The 18,637-nt window shown below is 38.1% G+C and overlaps 1 protein-coding gene across 1 annotated transcript in view; it reads right to left on the bottom strand.

The window, feature by feature from the left end:
• Positions 1-17,186, bottom strand: part of GCC2 (GRIP and coiled-coil domain containing 2) — a 32,907-nt gene extending 15,721 nt beyond the window's left edge. Inside the window, exons 1-9 of the mRNA XM_079721446.1 lie at positions 17,157-17,186; positions 15,969-16,036; positions 11,431-11,535; positions 8,202-10,658; positions 7,392-7,461; positions 4,784-4,884; positions 4,592-4,690; positions 850-969; positions 238-402 (exon numbers count right to left, since the gene is read on the bottom strand). Of these exons, the coding sequence (XP_079577572.1) occupies positions 238-402; positions 850-969; positions 4,592-4,690; positions 4,784-4,884; positions 7,392-7,461; positions 8,202-10,658; positions 11,431-11,448 (3,030 nt within the window). The 5' untranslated portion in view covers positions 11,449-11,535; positions 15,969-16,036; positions 17,157-17,186. The remainder of the gene's footprint in view (positions 1-237; positions 403-849; positions 970-4,591; positions 4,691-4,783; positions 4,885-7,391; positions 7,462-8,201; positions 10,659-11,430; positions 11,536-15,968; positions 16,037-17,156) is intronic.
• Between the last annotated feature and the right edge of the window lie 1,451 nt (positions 17,187-18,637).

The following is an 18,637-nucleotide window of genomic DNA, read 5'->3' as shown; positions in this document are numbered from 1 at the left end:
TTGTAAGGAGCTATAAAATAAATCTGACATATAAAGTACAGAAAGTTCCATACTTAAAAAAAAATACACCCAAAAATTGTAACTTGGATTCTCAAATTTATAGTTGGCATACATTAAGGATTTAATAAACTTTGCTATATTAACAAATGCTACTCATTAGCAAGTCTTTCATTCACTTAAATACTTTGATAAAAATATCACTGTATAAATGAATTAATCCCACAGAACTGTTTTTACCTTTATTTTCTGCTCTTTCTGAAGTTTTTCAGCTTCCAACTCTTTGTCTGCCATGGCCTTGGCTTTGTGGACTTCCAAAATCTGCACTTCTAATAACCGGGTGTTAGACTGCAGTGTCTCAATACGGGCCAGGAGGTCTTCATTATCTGAGTTTAATTTTTCACACTAGAATGACAAATGATTCATTACTGTAAACATGCAGAAAATACACACAGGAGAGGAAGAATAAAATGCAACATTAATGAGAATATCGGCATAGCATAAAAAAGATTTCAAAATCGATTCCACAGAATGAAAACGTAAAATCAAGAGTAAGTTTAAAACACTATCACTGTTGATATTAATTTGGCAAACATTACAAGAGACCAGGAGCACTAACAGAGGAAAAGGCGAAAATGAAAACAAAAACAAAAAACCCAGAAGAACTGAGATTACAGCAATAAGTAAGATGGGATGGTGGCTAGTTTTCTGTCATATTCTTCTCCCAAAAGTGGGAAGAAGAAAATAAAGTTTCTGACTATGTATTAATTTTAATTCTTTGTGCAAAAAAGATTAGAATTGAAATATACTCATTACAATTTCCATGTATGCATTTGCTCAATTTAAAGTTACCTGAAAAGCCAGATTCCTTAATTGTCTTGTAAGGTCTTCTACTTGGTGCTCAAAATTATTAGCCCGTTCTTTCTCCAGGTCCAACTGCTCTGACTGCTTATCATATTCCAATACAAGATTCTTCAACAAAAGACAAAAGGATTTAACTTTAGGGTATTATCATACATTCAACCAGCCAGACTGTATTACTGAGCCATCTTAATACAAGATTTATGAGTTCATTCCGGAAGCCTGAAATATTTACCTAGGTTCAACATTTGATAGAATACCCAATGGCGTTATATAATACAATTAGCATAATCCAGACGACTTTTAGTATGGGTGGGGAAATCTATTAAAGGGAAGAGGATTTAAAATGTATACAATATAGCATCTCCCAGTTATGTATCCTAGTCATCCAAAATAAACTTCTGAAATGTACACATTTAAGGAGGGAGGAGAAAAAGTTTAACCTGATCCCGTTAACTCCACCTAAAGAATTCTGCTGAGGGAATTGTTTCAGGCCTGGCCTGAGGTGAGGCAGAGGTGCTAATCGAAGAACACAAGAAGACATTTTATACAGTCTCACCCTTTGATGCAAAACGTTCATCAATTTCTGAAGACTCTAAAACCAACTGAATATTTTTCTTTGATATTCCTAGTTGGCCCCTACTCAAGGACAGAATCCTGGGACTGACCTTTGTGCTACACACCAGCCTGTGGGGTTATCCTCCAAAATATACGAGAGTCACTGCTTCCAGATTGCCTGTAGTTTGTGTTTCCTCTCCCCGCTTCTTATAAATCCTGTTTTTGCCTTGTTCCTGGACTACTGACTGCTCTCCAGCATAAAATGAATCCCTGTACAAAATAACTAACAAAATGGTTCTGAATTTTCCTTGAAAGTGGCCTTCAAAGAAGTACCGCTTATCAGTTCCTTCATGGATTGTGCCTTTGGAGTCTTCCCCAAGGTCATCGAGGGTGTCGATGACCTATGTTTTTCCTATGTTATCTTCTAGGAGTTTTATAGTTTGGTGTTTTACACTTATGTCTGTGATCCACTTTGAGTTAATTTTTGTGAAGGTGTAATGTCTGTGGACAGATTCATTTTTTTTGCATGTGGATGTCCAGTTGTTCCAGCACCATTTGTTGAAGATTATCTTTGCTCCATTGTCAAAAATGAGTTGCCTATATTTGTGGTCTGCTTCTAGGCTTTATTCTGTTCCACTGTTCTGTTTCTTTATTCTTTTACCAATATCATCCTACACGGTCTTGACTGCCGTAGCTTTATAGAAGTCTTGAAGTCAGGTAGGTTAATCCTCCTGCTTTGTTCTTCTGTTCTTCTTCAATATTGTGTTGGGGACTTCCTTAGCGGTCCAGTGGTTAAGACTCCACGTTTCCACCGCAGGGTGCCTGGGTTTGATCCCTGGTCGGGAACTAAGATGCCACATGCGAGGCATGGCCAAAAACAAAAAACAAAAAATATTGTGTTGTCTCTTCTGGGTCTGACCTATATTATTTTCCTTCTCTCTGAAGAACCTTTAACATTTCTTGAAAGGCATGTTTACTAGCAACAAAGTCCCTCAATTTTTATCTGAGAAACTCTATTGCTCCTTCACTTTTGAAGGATAATTTTACAGGGCACAGAATTCTAGGTTGGTGGGTTTTTTCTCTCAACACTTTAACTCATTCCACATGCTTCTTTTTTGTATGGTTTCTGAGAAGTTGGATGTAATTTGTATATTTGCTCTTCTATAAATCAGATATTTTTTCCCCTATGGCTTCTTTCAGGACTTTATCTTTGATTTTCTGTAGTTTAAAATGACTTGCCTTGGTGTAACTGTTTTGGTATGTACCATGTGGTGTCCTCTGAGCTTACTGCATCTGTAACTTGGTGTCTGACCTTAGTTTGGGTAAATTCTCAGTCATTATTGTGTCAAATACTTCTGTTGCTCTTTCTCTTCTCCTATGGCATTCATTATGCATATGCTATATTTTGTGCAGCTGTTCCACAGTTCTTGGATGTTCTATTCCTTTTTTCCCAGTCCTTTGAAATACATATTTTAAACAAATAAATTGGTATACCTGGTCTACCTTTGCAGGAGATAATAAATCATATGGGTTCTGAAAACGTAAAGAAGCGAGCTCCTAATGGCTCATAAAAGACAACCCCATATCTGAATTTCAAAGAAGTGTTTTTTAAAAAATGGACTTATATCTTTATATATTAAGGATACTAACCCCTTGTCATATTTTCATGTCAATTTTGTATTTTATCTAGTTCAATTTTCTTTTCCCTTGTAACTTCTTTAACTGCTTTTAAGTTGAGAAAAGTATTTTGTATCCAGAGCTCGAATGATCAAGTATTTTATTCTAGGTTTTAAAAAAATCACTTTCATTTTTGACAAAACTGCAGAATTTATTTTGGTGTGTGGCATGAAGTAAAAATCTCACCAAATTTTCCTGAAGTAGTTTTCTGATTCCTTCTGCATTGGCTTCTCTGTTTTCAAATCTTACTGGGGTTGCATAGTTTAGTTGGTAAAAGAACAGATCTGGAACGACTGCTTGAATCCAACCCCAGCTCTACTAGTTACTTGCTCCGTGACCTCCGTGCCTCTGATTCCTTACTGGTGAATCAGCAACGTTAATAACATACTTATCACATACATATCAGGTGTGATAAGACATGTAAAGCACTTAGAAGAGTGCCTGGGGCCTGTAAGTGCTTATTTTTATAAAGAAGTCTCTCTCTTTTTTTTTTTTTTTAAAGATATTTTGATGTGAACCATTTTTAAAGTCTTTACTGAATCTGTTACAATATTGCTTCTGTTTTGGTTTTTTGGCCCCAAGGCATGTGGGATCTTCGCTCCCCGACCAGGGATCGAACCCACACCCCCTGCACTGGAAGGCGAAGTCTTAACCACTGGACTGCCAGGGAAGTCCCCAGAAGTCTCTGTCTTCTGTTCAATTAATCTGCCTTATTTTTGCATCAGAACTGTATCATATTATGCAGTTTTATAATAAATTTTAGTGTCTGGTAGAGCAAGATGTCAATTTTCTCTTTTCACTTAGTCTCATTAAAGTTCTTCCTGAAATTTCATTTTTTTGGACTACTTTGGTATTTTCTTCTTTCCATCAAATCCCACTTGACTACTGGCCACTCTCCTCCCCCACCCGCCTTTACTTTTCCACACAGTATTTTCTTGGATTTTTGTCTGCCACTGGAATTTAAGTCCCAAGCAGACAGGAACTCCATCTACTTGGTTGACCACTGTCTCCCCAGTAATCAGTACTTAGCCTGGCTGTATAAATATTTGAATGCATAAAGAAATATAATGGTACTCTCTTACTTTTAATTATTATATTTTTTTATAATAGATTCTCATGTTATTTAGGTAGACAAGCAATACTGCCTTCAAATAATGTTTTCACTTTCGTGTTAGACATGTCTAACTTTCACATTTATTCACCTGGCCAGAAGACTATTAAATAATAACAGTAAAAATAGCCATCTTTTTTGTTACTGATTTTATTAGGAAATCCCAAAACAGAAATTTAGTTTTAAAAAACAATAGCTTAAAGGCATATTTAAAGCTTAGCCACTTAAAATCTGATACTAGGATGATACATTATATAAAAAAATAGAAAAAAAGATTTACTAAAAAATACAAGGTGATTATGTTATGGACAAGAGTTTTACATTTCTAGTGCATTCCTTAACTTAGAAGTTACAAATATAACTTGTTATTAAAATAACTATTTTTACCTTATAGCCTTCTGCTCCTTGAATGAGATCTCTCATGGAAGTAGACACCTGATCCCTTTCTGAACGAACAGATTCAAGTTCTTCCCGTAGTGTCTGGGCCTATTTTAAATATACAATAGTTTTTTATGTAGAGATAAACTTGATTTTCTAACATGTAAGTTCCTTAAACGTCGCCTTCTTAAGTCACCTTACCTCTTTTCTGCTAGAACCTAGTTCTTTCTTTGCCTTCAAAGCAACTAGCTTTAACTTCTCTATTTTCTCCTCTTTGTCTTTGCATTCTTCTTCCAGATATGCTAAAAACATACAATGAAACAATTATCTATAGACTCAAAGGAAAAGAGCAAAAATACACCCATTATTTACTTACTTTAGCCCTAGAAATGGATCTTTAATCTGGAACACAAAATCGACAATTCGAGATTAAAAGTAATAAAGTAAAAGCAAAATATTAATATCTATTTTTTAAAGTAAAAGCTTAATTACTTATTTCCTAAATGAGGCAAACAATGTAAAGAATTTTCATTTTCTTCAATCTTCCAAAACAGCCTGTTTTTTTTTTGGCCATGCCACGTGGCATATGGGATCTTAGCTCCCTGGCCAGGGACAGACCTGTGCCACCTGCAGTGGAAGTGCAGAGTCTTAACCACTGGACCGCCAGGGAAGTCCCAGCCTACTGTTTTTAGCCATTTCATAAGTGTCTATAAACTGGAGAGGCTGTCAGGACTCCTTTAACAGTAGAAAATTTCCTGGAAACACCAAGTATGCTAGGCTTTTAGGTGGTGATGTGCAGATCAGGATCAAGTAGAGGAGATATCAGACGCACTTAAACATTTATGATCCATAGGCACATGCCTCTTGGCTGGTGGGTCTGATTTTCACAACTGAACTTGCAATCTGCTTACATGTCCAACCTGGATCTCTCCCGTAGCCTCTCTAGCCATCTCCCTGACTTAAACGCCAGTGTTCCAGATCTTACTTCTTGGTATCTCTGCTTAACTTCAGCTATGATCTGAATTTCTGTCCCTGCTTCTTCATCCAGTGTTCACAGCACCTGTGTTCACTTATGCTGCCCTCCTCTGGCTGCGACAGGTGCACTGTGTGTTCACGCAGCACAGGCCAAGTGTTCCACTTCTGCATGTCATCCCGCACATTCTCACCTACTCAGGCATCAGTGTAGCAATTCTCCCCTCTTGTGCAGCAAATCCCCCTCTCTAACAGATTTTTTCCGAACAGTTTACAAACATGCAATAAGAAAAATATCACCAAGAGATTAAGGTCAGGAACAAAGAGTGGAAGCGGCTAGAGGGGAGGGTCATGGGGTCATGACAGGACAGGTGAAACTTCACACAAAGAAAGGAAAAGGAGCACACCTCCCCTCTGGACACAGTCCCATGTCTTCTTTTATAGCAAAACTCCTTCTAGGCGTGGTCTATACATGCCCTCACATTTCTCTTCCCCCATTTTCCCCTTGAACCTACTTCAACCAGGCTCTGGCTTCAGTACATCAAGGCAAGTGTTATCAAGTCGCCAGTGAGCTGGATGCTGCTTAGCTCAGGTTAGCTCTGAGTGCTAGTGTGACCCTTCTTCCCTCCTCAAGCACTTCCGCCACCTGTACTTCACCTGTCTTAGCTTCAAAGACATCTTATGCTCTGGGCTCTACCTCACCGGCTATTCCTTCTCATTCTCCTCGGTTGTTTCTATCTTTCTGACTTTTGACAGAGAACTGTCTCTGGTGCTCGTCTTTTTTCCTACGCTCACTTCCTTGGGATCTCAACCTCATGGCTTTTAATGCCCAGTGTGTTAAGCATGGAGTTTTATCTGGTCTAACCCTCTGCCCATAACTCCGGATTCGCTCAGTTAGTAGTCTACTCGACATCTCCAGTTGGGGTGGTGATTAAGTTTCATTTGTCTAAAACTGAACTCATGCTCTCCCCTAATCCGACCTTCCCCAGTCATCCATTACAGAAAACTGTGGGTCATTCCAAATTCTTTCAACCACCCGTCCCCTCTCCCCAACCAATCCCACTGGGCATTAAACTGAGGAGTTATGGGTACATCACACAACACTTTTTTGTTTCTCCATCTTAAAATGGGAGTAAAAGAGCTACCTCCTAATGCTACTCTGAGGAATAAATGGGTATGGGGAAGTCCCAGCCCTTCTGCACAACACACCAGCCCTTTCAAGCTCAGACTCCTGCCTCTCCAGAATTTCCTAGGAGGCTCCTGAACGTCATGGATGTTAATGTACAAGCACCTGCTGCTCCCTCCTGCTGCAGTACCTTTCTTCTCGTGTCAAATTTCTCATTCTTCAACACACAAGTACAGCCGATTCTGTGATGTTTTTCCTAACTCAAAACGAGCAGTTCATCATGTCTTCCTGTACTGTCACCAGTGTACCTCGTCCACACCCCGAAGTACTGCAGTAACAGCCCCTTCTTGCAGTGAGTTCTTTGAAGACACGATCTGCGTGGTGTGTATCTTAACCCCCTTCCTATTACCAGTGCCTAGGTAATTGGGCATTCAAATAAGGTTGCTAAATGCATGAAAAATCCAAAACCAATCATGGAACCATTTATAAATGGAATCACATCACTCCTTTGGATTAAACAATAGAAAGTGAGAGTTTTGAAAGGGAAGGCAAACAGATGGCAGCGGGGCAAGAGTGGCGGCATCAGCAAGAGAGAGCTACTCATCGTGTTTTCAACAACTCATTAATTGGTGACAATACTTCCCAATCTATTCTAACACTAAGAAGAATCTGTGTAATTAACTGTGACAACATATGCAAAACCATAGTTACCTATTTTTTCTTCAAACTCTTTTACTGAAGGTTGATCACTTTCTACAGAAGGTGATTTCTCTAAGGAATCCTAGATTTTATAGGAAAAACAAAGACAATCACTGCATTCCCCATGATGTACTGGCCGTCATGTTAAGCATGAAAAAAATCATTATCAAAGAGAATTCATACAAAAAGCAATTTGGTGAACAGTCTTTTTCTTCCCTTGATAGACCAGGTAATTCTGACCTTATCATGCATGTAGACTGATGCTTTTTACTATAAACATAGTATAGGTCATGTTTTTTACTATAAAAAACAGCAATATCCAAGGCCAAGACAAACCACCCAACAGATGTCAAATATATAATGCAATAAGGAAAAGATTAAATGAGGATTATAGTTTATCCTGTCATGACTTGGGGAAAAACCCTAAATTTTTGGCTAAAATTAAATACCACTTTAGCCTACATTTTTGCTCAACAGTACTCTTTAAGTTAATATGCATATCACACAAGGATGAAATTCAAATTTTTCCATGTTTACTTGTAGCTTTGCTGGTAACTAATTATACAATTTTAACATTTAACCCCCTAATCATCTAATCTTATATAAAAACAAAATTCTAAAATGATCTAAAACCAAAAAGTGATCAATGTGATAAAGTGTGATGTGAAAATGTTTAATGTACTTTCAGAAATATGCATGTGATCTTAAATGCTAAAAATTTACTTCTGACTTCAAAGTGCAATAATATATATATTTTCTAGAGTCTATGACTAGAACTAAGTATTTTAAAATCAAGTATTTTAAAATGCAAATTAATAGTACCTTTAATGATATCAACTCTGCTCTCACATCTTGCAATTCTGATTCTTTTTGTTCTAGTAATGGCCTTAGGTTTTCAAGTTCCTTTATAAAATATTTTTCTTTTTCATTATGGTTTTCGTTTTTGCTACATAATTTTTGAGATAATTCTTCAACTTGAATTAGGAGATTCTGATTTTCAAGCCTTGTTTGTTCATTAACATTCTTCATTTCTAGAAGATCAGACTGCAGGGCCTCTTTTTCCAAGAGGGTTTCTTCTAACTCTTTCCTTAAGAGAGCTTTCTCTACCTCATGGTCTCTTAGTAAAGACCTAAGTTTCTCACATTCAATCACATTCTCTTCTTGGAGGAACTTAATCTCTTTTTCTAACTCTGCTACCCTTTTACCATACTGGAAGACCAAGTTGTGCTTTTCTTCATTTATTTTAGCTAAGGATTCACCTACAGCTTGTAGGACACTTACAACATCTTGTTCTTCACTTTCTTCTGAAACTTTTGACTCCATTTGTTCAAGAAAACCACACAACTGAGCTCTGACAAATAATTTCTGAACTTGCTCATTTCCCAACAGTTTATTTAAATTATCTTTTTCTTCAACTGTTAACTGAAGTTTCTTTTCTAATTCAGAAATCTGCTCCTTCAGCATAAAATCTCCTTCTTTTTGAGACAGGAGAGCTTCCAAATCCCTGCTCAACTGGTTCTTTTCTGAACTCAGTCTACTATTTTCCTCATGAAGAGACTTCACTTCAGATGACACTGCTTCCTGGTCTTCAGAGAGAGTTTTCAACTGAGCCATAAGCTTTTCCAGTTTTTTGTCATTTTGATCCTTTTCTTTTAAGGTTTCTTCTAGTTGTGCTGTTAATTCATTTACCTTTTGTTCTAGCTCACTGTTGTACTGGGTAGTCTGCTCCACTTTCTCCCTGGGTCCTACAATAATCCCTTCTCCCCGTTCACGTCTGTGATAGACAGTCTCCACCTCTTCATGAGAACTTTTAATTTTACTTATGAGATCATCTTTTTCCTCAGTAAGAGAACTTATCTTTGCTTCAAATTCTTGTAACATGGTATCTCTCTGACTGAGACTAACTAAATATACTTCATTCTTTTCTTGAAGGTTCTTTATGGTATTTTCAAGTTCTGGTACAATTTGTTGCTGTGTTAATAACTTTTCATTTTCTCTCTGGAGACGATTCACAGTTTCAAGAAGAGCATCTTTTTCATTAAATGCAGTTCTGAGCTTCTGCTGAAGTTCATTAACATCAGATGCTTGCTGTTGCTTCATTGATTCAAACTCTTGACTTATTTTTCCAGCAGATTCCCCCAACTCTGTTTGTAAAATTTCCATAATCTCTCGTAAACTCTCATAATTTAAAATTGCTTCTTGCTTTTCTTGTTGTAGGTTTTCACATTGTTCCTTAAGACCCTGTATTTCAAACATCAATGTTAATTTTTCTTTTTCTGAACCTGACAATAATGCCTCATTTAGTTCTGATATTTCTTTTTGATGTTGTTCCTTAAGACTCTGTACTTCTTTGTTATGTTGTTCTATGGTACAGCAAAATTGTTTATTTGAATCTTCTAGCTCAGATTTTAGTTTTTCAATTACACACCCCTGTTCTTCTTTAGCTAGTAATAATTCATTAATTTTAAACTCTAAATCTTCCCGTTCGTGAAAAAACTCATCCTTTGTATGCTGGGCATCAATTTCAAGTTTTAATTTAAGATTATTCATGTAAGTTAACTCGTCTTTTAAGATGCTATGTTGAGACTTCAGTTCTTTTAGGGTATCTTCTAAGTGTTTGACTTTTTCATTTACTGCTTGTTCTACAAGAGTATCTTCCTGTAAGAGCAAAGAACACATTTGATTTTCCTGGTTTGCGTTTTCTAATTCACATTCATATTTCTCCTGAAGGTTCTTCTCACTTGGCTCACACTGGCTGACTAAGTTCTCCTTTAGCTGGTTTAAATGATTTACTTCTGCTTCGTGTTCTTTAGCAGATGCTTCAATTTGGCACTTCAATTCTTTCACCTCTTCTTGGTGTGTAGATTTCAACTGTAAAAGTTCTTCTCGCAAACTATTAATTTCTTTTTGGTACTGCTGAGAATTAGCCTCAATGACTCCTTGGAGATGAGTAATTTCTCGCTCCTTTTCATTTGTGGCAACTTCTAACTGCTTTTGCAGACATAAAATCTGCTCCTCAAAGGCTGGCTTAATTTTTTGAATCTCTTCCTGTAGTTTTTTAACATCATCTTCAGAATCACTCTGAAATTTGATTTGTTCTGAAAGCTCTAATTGTTTTTTTGCTGCTTCTTCCAGTTCCTTTTGCCAACCAGCTTTATCATTACTGTATTTGGAATGTACTGCCATTAATTCATTTTTCAAATTTTCCATTTCTTTCACATAGTTTCTTTGTGATTGTTCAAACTCCTCGTGCACATCTTCCAACTTAGTTGCAGAATCCTATAAAAGTAAGCACACAAAAATTATTTAAGACAAAACAAACCCCTGCCCTCAGGAAAAATATTAGACATAGGCTCATAAAAGAAGAAATGAGCAGAAATGTACATAAAGAAATATGATACTGAGATTCCAAGAATTCTGCTTAGAAGCTCTGACTACCTTAAGCAGTACTAAATAGGTTACTCAAAGCAATAACTAAAAGCTAGGAAATCTCTGAATTTAATTTTCCTTTAAATGGTAATAAATTATGTAAGTTGTATTAAGTCATAGGCTTTAATGAATATCTCCTGAATAGAGTAATACAGCTTTTGGGAGAAAATTAGCACAGACCCAAAAGACAGTTGAATATCTCAGAACTGAACACACAACTTTCTTTTCTTTCTTTTTTCTTTTCCTTCCTTCCTTCCTTTCTTTCTTTTTCTTTCTCTCTCTCTCTCTCCCTCCCTCTCTCTTTCTTTTAGATAACATTGAGTATGTGTGACAATCAACTTATTTAAATAGGTAATTTTTCATAAAATAGGTATTTTTCCCATTTTTATTAAAGAATGATATTACAACTAAAATGAAGATTAAACAATGGAACAAGTAAATGTTAGCTCTATCTCTATGTAGTTGGGTGATTTCAGTTATTTTTCTTTTTAAATATCAATCTGTTTCCTTGTCTGTAAATATTACAGTTAAAATCAGATCAGATGCTTTTTAAGGTCGTGGCTCTAAAATGCATAACTATACTATATAATAAAAAGCAAAAAAAATTAAAATGTTGCTTTACCTCAACCTCTTGCTTCATTTTAATATTTTCCTTCTTCAAAGAAACACACCGTTCCTCAGTCTCTGCTTTTTCCAAAAGAATAGCATCCAGACGTATAGTCAATGCCTGTTTTGGAACAGGATGATTTGTTTGCCTGAGGTTAAAAATGGTGGATTGACTTCATGCATAATTACCTCCTCACCTTTTCCAAACCATGCTAAAGTAAGAATATTTAAAAAGCTATATACATAAGAGCAAAGTAAAAAGGAGAAAAGACGTAAGGGTATGAGAAATTTCAATATATCTTTGGAAAACTGAAAGTGGAGGACATGGAAGACGTGAATTAGAAAGAAGAAAGCTATAACCTAAGGGCTTGTGCAGGGAAACACATGACAAGCTGGCAAACACTAATTAGAAAACTAAATGCTCAGGAACTGGAGAGGCAGGTTCAAAAATTGGACTGACTGACAATCTCAATCAGGAGTGCTTAGAATAATGGGCAAGAAATCACCAGTGTCCCCCCTCCCCCAGAGAAAGTTTACCTCCTGCAAAAATGAAGCCAGAAAGGAAGTTAATGAAGTGGAAAATAGAACAGCCAAGAGTCAGTTCTTTGAAAAAAAAAAACAGCTAACAAAATAGACTGATCAAGAGAAGACAGAAGTCACAAACAATATTATGAATAAAAGGGGAACCTATCTATATATAAATTACAGATTATACAGTTAAGAAGAATATTATGATTAATTATTAATCTGCCAATCATACTGAAAAGTAAAATGGTATGGATAAAAATTCCTAGAAAAATGTAACTCAAGAAAAAAAATTTAAAAGCATCATCAATACTATTACTACTTAAAAATCAAACTAGTGGTTTAAAATTGTCCACCAAAGAAAACAGGAGGAATAGATAGTTTTATAGGTGAGTTCTATTAGGCTTTCAAAGAACAGATTATCCCAATTACATATGAATTTTTTCAGAGAAAACAAAAAAGCAAGAAGAATTCTCAAGTTATTCTACACAACTGGCATAACTTGATAACATTATGCAAGGACCCTACAGACAGGAAAATCACAGACCCATTTCACTGTGAATTTAGATAAAGTTAATCTTTTTTTTTTTTTTTTTTCTTTTTTTTTGCGGTACGTGGGCCTCTCACTGCCGTGGCCTCTCCCGTTGCGGAGCACAGGCTCCGGACACACAGGCCCAGCGGCCATGGCTCACGGGCCCAGCCGCTCCGCAGCACGTGGGATCTTCCCAGACTGGGGCACGAACCCGTGTCCCCTGCATCAGCAGGCGGACTCTCAACCACTGCGCCACCAGGGAAGCCCCAGATAAAGTTAATCTTAAACATTAAAACTGAGATAAAATCCTAAACAAACCTTAGTCAACTATCACTCCAGAACTGCCTCTGAACTTCTTTTGTGAAATAATAAAGAAAAACTCTTTTGTTCAAAAATACAAAAACAAAGCAGATGTAGAAAATATTTAGAGTTCTATACCAAGTTATAGCTATTATTCAAACATGAGAGTAGAATAAAGCCACTTTTAAATACAAGATGACACAAAAATTTTCCTCCTATGCATCTGTTCTTAGGAAGCTGGAGAAGGACATGCTCTACCAAAATGAGGTTAACCAAGAAAGTGAATGACCTGTGACCCAGCAAACGGGGTGGGGGCCAACATATGAAAGCAGTATAATTCACTGAATCATGGCAAAAGACCAACTCCAGGAAAACCACAGCAAACCTGGAGAACAACCAGACCAAATTAGCACAGGACAGAAGGCTTTAGGAGGCAGGTGTCCAGAAAAAAATGTAAACGATTGTTTGATCTGTTTGACCAGTTGGAAAGTAGGAGTCATTGTGAAAGACAGCTAAATTTTCATCTGTTGTAACAGGAAGTTAATAGCTAAGTGTCTCACCAAGCGATAAATCAAGGAAAAGCAGTATAAGCATATTATTCAGAAATACAGAGATAATTTCCATAAGCTATTTAGAATTATAAGTTATTTAGTTGTTAGTACTATTTCTAAATCATGAGCATATATTACTTTTGTTAAAACAATTTTAGCTTTAAAATTAGTTTTTTCACATTACATAATATTGCAATGTAAACTTCTGTTTGGTAAATTATCAGGGGAAGCCTGAAAACATTAATAATTTTAGGAGATATACAGAGGACATTATCTGAAAACAGCTATAAATATCCTTAAAGACTAGAGGCACAAATGGACAGTTATTTCCTAGGAAATACAAATTTGATTCCAGCAAAGGGAAAACAATAAGTGATACGTACTAGAAATTCCATATCTTGACATGCAATTTTTACCTTCCTCTTGCATTTGGAAGCAGCATATAAGTTCACTGTAATACCATACACCTCAAATTTTGACATGGAAAATATGGGTTTTTATTCCTCTTTTTTAAAGGTCAAATATACCAGGTTTGCAATAAAACTTTAGATGTATTTCAATGCACTAGAAGATGACTATCAGAAATTTTAACAACTACAACTTGTAAAAAGCCATACATTTTTATGAAGGACAGAAAATTCTGTATTCAAAGCCATGTTTTTCCAGTGTACTTTTCCCAGTGAAGAGATAAAACATAGCAAGAAAGTCTTTTCCCTTTTCCAGAGGTGCAGAGGACATATCACATTGCAGTATATGATTTTCCTAAAACAGAAAACTTACTTCCAGCAACTGAATAACTGATACACAGCTCCGCCAATCACTCCCCAATGTAATTTTCTCATTAACACTAGAAACCAAAGATTTCATTCTCATTTAATTTTACCAACCTTTACTTTCTGAGACTTGAGTGGTCAGGATAACATGCTTTAATATTAAATTAATAACCTGAAAGGTAAAGTTAGCTGAGAGAAATTTTCTACCCTTCAATTTTTTTTTTTTTTTTTTTCCTGTACGCGGGCCTCTCACTGTTGTGGCCTCTCCCGTTGCGGCGCACAGGCTCCAGACGCGCAGGCTCAGTGGCCATGGCTCACGGGCCTAGCAGCTCCACGGAATGTGGGATCTTCCCGGACCGGGGCATGAACCCGTGTCCCCTGCATCGGCAGGTGGACTCTCAACCACTGCGCCACCAGGGAAGCCCATCTACCCTTAAATTTTTACGAGTAGTTTTGACAGAAGGGGAGAATACATTGATAAGGAGGAAATAAGGGACAGATATTTGAATATTTTGAAATGCAACAGCATGAAAAGTATTTTAAGGGCTAAGAGTTAACTGATGCAAAATTAGAACAGAATCTCTGCCGTGCTCTTTTCAAATACAAAAACCTCCTTTTTAGTGTGGGTGTGCATGGATGTATGTATGTAGACATGTGTGTAGAAAATATCCCCCAAATAATATATGGTAATAATAAAACCACTGAGTACTTATGTGAGAGATCCAGCTCTACGTACTGTATGTACTAACTCATAATACAACTCTATAAAAGTAGGCCTTATTATTATCCCTAGTCTAGAGATGAAGGAAGAGAAGTAAGTTAAGAAACTTAGCCGTGGTCACCCAGCTGGTGTGTGGCACAGCAGGGGTCTGAAGATCTGAATCAGGTGGTCTGGCTCCACAGTCAGTGCTCTTTAACTACATGGAGTTGTACTTTTGCTATCACTAATTAGGGAAATACATAGTGACCAAATAAACAAAACCATTACGAATTCAGTAATGCTTAAACCAATCAGCACATTACGAATCCAAATGGTATTTGTGCACACCACTCAGGATTCATATACTGTTCCAGCTAAATGAAGAACAAAACGGTAGTGCAAGGTATGCACAGTGATTTAAAGACTGCTGGTAGTAGCTCCCTGAGAGTCCCTCAATTGTGCATGGCTCACAAGTTGGGAGACTAAGATAACATATAATCAAAGAATAGATAGATACTATGACTCAAATTACAAATATGCAAAAGCAAGGAAAAAAATTTCTGCAGAGCTTTGAGAAGCAAAGAAACTTTAAAGAAGGTAGGCCAAGTGGGGGAAGGAAAAGCAGTTAATTACATTAAGGGCACATAAGTAAGAATGAGCAACTCAGGGTCTTAAACAGGGAATAACAATATAAAAACAACATTCCATCATCTGATGAGAATATGTAGAAGTAAAAGAGAAAGAGAGCCCAGTTACGGGTTATCAAGGTAAGTATGGTTAGCAAGTAAGACATGACGTGTTTAACAAAGAACCATGGGAATGGAGAGAATCATCAAAGTCCTGACCGTGGCTGGGTTTTCTGATGGGGAGAGGGAACAGCAGGCCTGAGACTGAAGCAATAACCATAATTACAGAGCGTGTAAAGGATGAAAGGACAGAAAGTAATACCACTTCAGAACAGAAAGCGACGCAGAGGTCATTCACCTCTCTTTTTACAGTCAATCAGAAAGGTGAAGAGTGTAACCAAGGGCAGAGAGGAAGTGGAACAAAAGGCAGGAAGCCAGAGAGTGCTCAAGCAGGCTGACAGCCCTGAAGGAAATCCGATTTATCACCAGGCATCTCCTCTAAGTAAAGAAATGAATATTAAAGCAATACTCACAACTGTTTCATTACCTTAATAATATCATCAGTTCCTCCAGCAACAGGTTTCGATCTCAATTCTTCAATTTCTTTCTCCAATTCTAAACAATTAAAAAAATAAAAAGATACTAGTTCAGAAATGAAGAAGATAATTACTGGCTCAAGTGATAAGTACATTCCTAAAAAAAATCACTATAAATTAGAATACATTTAAGAAGCAGCAGATATGTTGAGAAAGCACTAAGTTCACCCAGCATTACCTTTTATTTTCCTTTTTATTATGGAAAACTCCAAAAGAATTAAAAGAACCCAGAGAGAATAGTGCGATTAATCTCTATGCTCCATCATCTTGGTTTAATAATTACTACATGACCAACCTTGTTTCATCCCAATCTGTATTCACTTCCTCCTTCCCCTCTTGTCTTATGCATTCTGATATTTTTGAAGCAAATCCCAGACGTTATTTCAACTGTAAATAACTTCTTACTGTATAATCTTAAAGCAACAACTAACCTCGTATTAAACATACATGTTAATCTATTTCATCAACTCATGTCTAGGTCTGGAGCCTAGAACATCTTTCCAAATAAATTACTCTCTTATCATAAGCTGATCCAACCTCCGGAAACACAGTTTGACCTTTTCTAGTAGTAAATAAGTCTTGGCTTTTAGGCTGGGCAGTTAAGTTACTGAAAATTCAAGAGCTCACCTACACATATTAAAAAAGAATACTAATATCTTTGTCTTTTTGGAATATAAAGAAAGGGAAACTGAATAGGCAATCAACCAACTTCAGTAAATAAATATACTTCAAAATTCCAGGAACAGAAATCTTTTACTACTTTACTTGGGGCCTCTTACTTCCTTGGGCTCAGAACTTCATGTCTCTAACATTTCAACTGGCAACTCTAGAAGAAAATGCTTTACTCAGAAGAATATAAGCTCCACATGAGGAAAAAAAAAAGTGCTGAACTTTAACAAACTTTTTAAAAATCCTCCTCCCTGACTTTATTAATTCAAAGGTAACTGCAGTTTAGGGATATGAGATAATAAAAAATATCAGAAGCAAAATTTAGAATGTTAAGTAATAACAGATTCCACTATGCTAATATTATTGGATTCACTGATAAACGAAACAAGCCAATGTACTATTACAAAGCTAAGAGTTGTAACCATGATTAAACAAGATTGCGGTCAAGACGAATATTTTCAGCCCAATACCTGTACATCTTGATTTAGCTTTCTGTATTAGCATCATCTGCTTCTTGGCAAACTTGATAAGATCTTCCTTGGGCAATGTTTCCAGCTGGAAGAGGCAGTGATGTTACCAATTTGCGAGAATTCATGTTTCTACTATACTACAATAAAGAAACATAAAGTCTGCCTAAAAATAAAAAAACATCCTACTGAATAGATCTTTATGTCAACCAAACACCACATTTTTTAAGATTAGCAAATGCAAGTTTCACTCAATAATTATTAGCTCGGCAACTATTATGAAATGTAGAGAAAATCGCACATAGCCTCTTACATTACAGATATCCTTGTTACAGGTTAAGACACTTTCTAGATTTTGATTTCTTTAATTGCAAAATTAGGGAACTGGGACTAATTCTACGTAAAGTTCCTTAGATCTGTAAAATTGCTTCGTCCTATTCAAGGCTGAAAGGAGTCTCTGGCCACATGAAAACACGTAAGCCTAATTACAGCGGTAAGATGAATCAGGGTGCGTTTAGGCTTTACCTAAAAATCAGGGAAAGTTCCTTAACCCCTGCGGGCTCAGTTTTCTTAGGCGTAAAGCTGGCATAACCACATTATTTATCTCACGGTTACCGTGAAGCTTCAATGCAGACGAGTGTTTGGGCGAGTGTCTCAAAGTCAGCTTGAAACAATAAACCTCGGCGGCAAGTCCCCATCTCCTGGGCGCCCGTTCAGGGCCCCAGCGGTGACCTGTGCTCACATAGCTCACATCAGCGGAAGCGCAGGCAGAGCCGAGCCCGCGACGCCCGCCCACCGCTCGGACCTCACAAACCAGACGGTTTCATCTAACGTTGGGAAACTGCGGGATCTCTCAGCAGCGCTGAGCCGGGCGGCAAGGAGACGAACTCAGGCTTCACATCAGAGAGCTCCGAGAGGAGGAACTAAACGCGCGACTGTGACAGCTCAGGCCGAGAGCCCGGAGGAAAGCTGTCCCCCAGGGAGCCCCCTCCCCTCCCGGCAGGACCCCGCCGCTCCAGCGTCTCTTCACCTTGGATTTCCCGGTCCCAGGAGCGGCCGGCGAGGCCACCCCGTCGTGAACACGCTCCTGCAAAACACAACGAAAGCCAGCCGGTCACATGCAGCTGTGCAGACCCCGGCGGGCGGGGAGGGCAGGAGGGGAGGGGCGGTGGTCCCTCGGCCCCCGTGGCCCCGCGTTACCTCCATGGCCACCCGCAGCCCGCACTTCCGCCCGCCGACTCCCACGGAGCCCCGCCGCGGGTCAAAGGTCGCGCTTCTCCGCCGGCCCCGCCCCCGCGTCTCCAAGGCCGCGGCCCGGCGGCGCTTCCGCTTCCGCCTCGGGAGGTGGCTCCCCGAGCGCTCCGCCTCGCCCCCGGGCCGGCCCGCGAGGGGGCGGGGCGGGCCCGTGGGCGGGGCCCGCCGCGCAACTGGGGCAGTGGGGGTAGTGGGGGTAGTGGGGGCAGTGGGGGCAGTGCCCCGGCCCC

The sequence above is a fragment of the Hyperoodon ampullatus genome, assembly GCF_949752795.1.
Source record: "Hyperoodon ampullatus genome assembly, chromosome: 15".
NCBI classification, from domain to species: domain Eukaryota; kingdom Metazoa; phylum Chordata; class Mammalia; order Artiodactyla; family Ziphiidae; genus Hyperoodon; species Hyperoodon ampullatus.
Note: the sequence above shows the minus strand (reverse complement) of the source record. Positions and strands in the feature narration are given on the sequence as shown.